This window comes from Camponotus floridanus, unplaced genomic scaffold, assembly GCF_003227725.1.
Source record: "Camponotus floridanus strain SB8 unplaced genomic scaffold, Cflo_v7.5 scaffold180, whole genome shotgun sequence".
Lineage (NCBI taxonomy): Eukaryota > Metazoa > Arthropoda > Insecta > Hymenoptera > Formicidae > Camponotus > Camponotus floridanus.
The window spans coordinates 288,292-291,596 of NW_020229304.1; the positions used below are offsets into that span (position 1 = coordinate 288,292).

The 3,305-nt window shown below is 30.7% G+C and overlaps 1 protein-coding gene across 1 annotated transcript; it reads left to right on the forward strand.

Moving 5' to 3' along the window:
* Positions 1–545: 545 nt before the first annotated feature.
* On the forward strand, positions 546–2,952 carry LOC112637588 (zinc finger MYM-type protein 1-like). Its single transcript, XM_025407634.1, has 3 exons — positions 546–784; positions 826–2,088; positions 2,901–2,952. The coding sequence occupies exons 1-3, from the start codon at positions 546–548 to the stop codon at positions 2,950–2,952; spliced, it is 1,554 nt and encodes a 517-aa protein (XP_025263419.1).
* The last annotated feature ends 353 nt before the right edge of the window (positions 2,953–3,305 follow it).

Consider the following 3,305-nt stretch of genomic DNA (forward strand, 5'->3'; position numbering starts at 1 on the left):
TACAAATTCGCAAGATGATGAACTTGTGGAATATACAGATAACAATAATGTAAGTGTTATTACCCTAAAAACAAAATACTCCTGACCTGAGTCGGTTTTTAATTTAAGCTTAAGTAATTACAAAATATTTATATTTAAAAAGAATTGTTTTTGCAGGATAATGGAAAAGAAACAAAAAAATTAACTGAAAACATAGATGAATATAAAAAACTTGAGGACATAGACACATGGCCAGTAAATCTCGAGGTAACTGAAAAAAATATTTTAATTGAAAAAGGACCCCGTAAAATTTGTTCAAATAACTATCCGAAAGATGAAAAGAATAGATGCTTTTCGGAAGTATATTACACAAGGAAAATGAGCAATGGCGAACAAATTGATAGACATTGGCTAGTATATTCAAAAGAAAAAAATGCTATCTTTTGTTTTCCTTCAAATTGTTTCGGAGTGGGTCAGGCCAGTTGGAGACACATGGATTTAATGATTGGCAGCATGCATCAGAGAGAATTAAACAACACGAAGTATCTAAAGTACACTTCAAAGCTATGAACACATGGAATGAAGCTCGTTTAGCTCGTATTAGTGCTGCAAACTGTTCTAATATTTCTCATATGTCTGAAAAACTTTATATTGAAGAAAAACAGAAATGGAGAAATATTTTGGAAAGAGTAATAGCCATTATTCAATATCTAGCCGAACATAATATGGCATTGAGAGGTTCATCCGATTTACTGAATACTCCAAATAATGGAAATTTTTTAGGCCTCGTAGAACTTATGGCTCGGTATGATTCTGTTCTAATGGAACATGTAAATCATGCTAAAGAATCAAGAAATGTTGTTACCTATTTAAGCAAAATATACAAAACGAACTTATATCTCTGATGGGTAATAAAATCAGAAATACTGTGATCGGTCGAATAAAAGCTGTCAAGTATTTTTCTGTTCTTTTGGATTGTACTCCAGATACTTCTCATCAGGAGCAACTTTCTTGCATCATACGATATGTTCATATACACAACGGTGAAGTACAAATATGTGAAAGTTTTACCGGGTTTTTGGTGGTCAAAGACACTAGCGGATTAGGATTGGCAACAACTCTAAAACAACATCTGAATGATTGTGGACTTGATTTTACAAACTGCAGAGGACAAGGATATGATAATGGAGCAAACATGAAGGGATACAAAGCTGGTGTCCAAGCCCAACTTTTACGAGAAAACCCAAAAGCTTTTTTTACACCGTGTGGCTGTCATAATTTAAATCTCGTATTGGCAGATATTGCTAGCGTTTCTCCCAAGGCTGTTACATTTTTTGGTGTTATTCAACGATTTTACACATTCTTATCAGCTTCTAACTATAGATATGATATAACTAAGAAATATTTAAAGCTTACACCAAAAACGCTATCTGATACTCGATGGGAATGCCGCGTAGAAAGTGTAAAAGCTGTACGGTTCCAAATTAAAGAGTTTGTACAAATATTTGAAGAAATTTTAACCGAACCTAAAGATCCAAAAGCTGCTAGCGAAGCTACTTCTTTATTGAAAGAAATTCAATCTTTTCCATTCATATTATCCACTGTTATATGGTATGAATTACTCGTAAAAGTCAATAGAGTAAGTAAAATGCTTCAGCAAAGGGACGTGCAAATGGATGTGGCCATATCACTCCTTGATAATCTGCTAAAAGAGTTATTAACTTTTAGAGAAGATGGCTATCAAGAGTGTGTGAAAACCACAAAAATTATTGCAGAGCAAAATAACGTTATTCCTCATTTCCCTCAAAAACGGGTTGCTAGATCAAAACGACCGTTTGATTATGAAAGCGTCGATGATCCAATAAGAAATGAAGAAGAACAATTCCGCATAGAATATTTTCTCCTCGTTACCGACCAAGCCATTGCATCATTTAAGGAACGTTTTAAGCTGTACGAAGATCTCAGGAATAACTTTGGATTTCTCTACGATTTTAGAAAAATAAAAACAATATCTAAAAAAGACTTGATGAAAAACTGCATGGACTTCCATAATATTTTACAGGATGGACAGAATTCTGATGTAGATGGAGTAGATCTTCTTGAAGAATTGTTATCTTTTGTTACGTCCCGCAATAAAAAATTTTCAAAATCTTTATATTATACTATATCGCATATTAAAATTCCAAAACTATATCTATATCATAATCTTTACCTACTATTGTTATATAATAATGTCTATATATATATATCTGTCCCTCGCTGATAGCATATGTGTAGTACACTCATCGAAAGTCGCTACAGAATACCTGAAAATTATAGAAAATATCAATAAAATGTTATAATATTATCATATCGTTATTACTCTATATAAAATTTCGTTATACTAGTGGAACTAACCGTAAAACCAGGAATAGCAAATATATTTAAATATATATATATATATATATATAGACAAAATCTAACAAAATGAACCTAACCGTTATCATCGGAAACTTATTGAATAAACTTTAATTAACTAAATTGAAAATCATAAAGCTATAATAATGTAAAGAATTTCAAATTTACAAATATCTCTCATTATTCAAACAATCAATCGTAATGAAACAGATTCGATAACGATTCATTTTGTTAACAAAAAAACACAATAGATGAAATAACAAAAAAAAAACAATATATGAAAGAAAAGAAAAAGAAAATATATATACTCACGTAGAATAGATTTAAGTTCTAGTTAAAGTATCGTAAAGTGTAAGATCAATTATCCTTCCGATAAGTATATATGGAGCTTAATCCACACTCTTCAAATAATTAGAATATTTTCCGCCTCATACGCGTATACTCGTACATAGATCCCCAATTTTAAGAATCTGTAAAGGAAACCAATCGATATAAGCCAAATCTAATAATCCCATATTTTCCAGTAGAGACAAGAAACACTCTTATAAAGTAAGAATCAAAACCCTCAACGATTAACATTAATGGAATTGCTCCACAAGCCCCTTTTAAATAATTATTAACAATATAACCTTAAGAAAAGGAGACGCAAGGACTTGATTTACAAACAAAAATGCTTAATACAAATAATTAATAAAATAAACTCTGCACAAAAACTAAATAAAATCGTCTTTACAATAGTGACATATATATATATTCATATAAAGCCACTCAGTAAAAATACGTACTCATTACATTACGAACAAATAACCGAGAACAAACGTACAATACGTTCAAAAGAAAAATTATAACTCTTATACATGACACTTCTAATAATAAACTCTAATACCATGACCAACAGATTTGTTGAAATAAGATTACATTTTTAAACA

What these genes read in the sequence shown, in the direction of transcription:
- LOC112637588 (XM_025407634.1), top strand. Translation starts at nt 546, where the DNA reads ATGAACACATGGAATGAAGCTCGTTTAGCTCGTATTAGTGCTGCAAAC. An exon ending in CTCGTAGAACTTATGGCTCG is followed by an intron (nt 785 to 825) that starts GTATGATTCTGT and finishes ATCATGCTAAAG; the next exon opens with AATCAAGAAATGTTGTTACC. An exon ending in GTAGATCTTCTTGAAGAATT is followed by an intron (nt 2,089 to 2,900) that starts GTTATCTTTTGT and finishes CATATTTTCCAG; the next exon opens with TAGAGACAAGAAACACTCTT.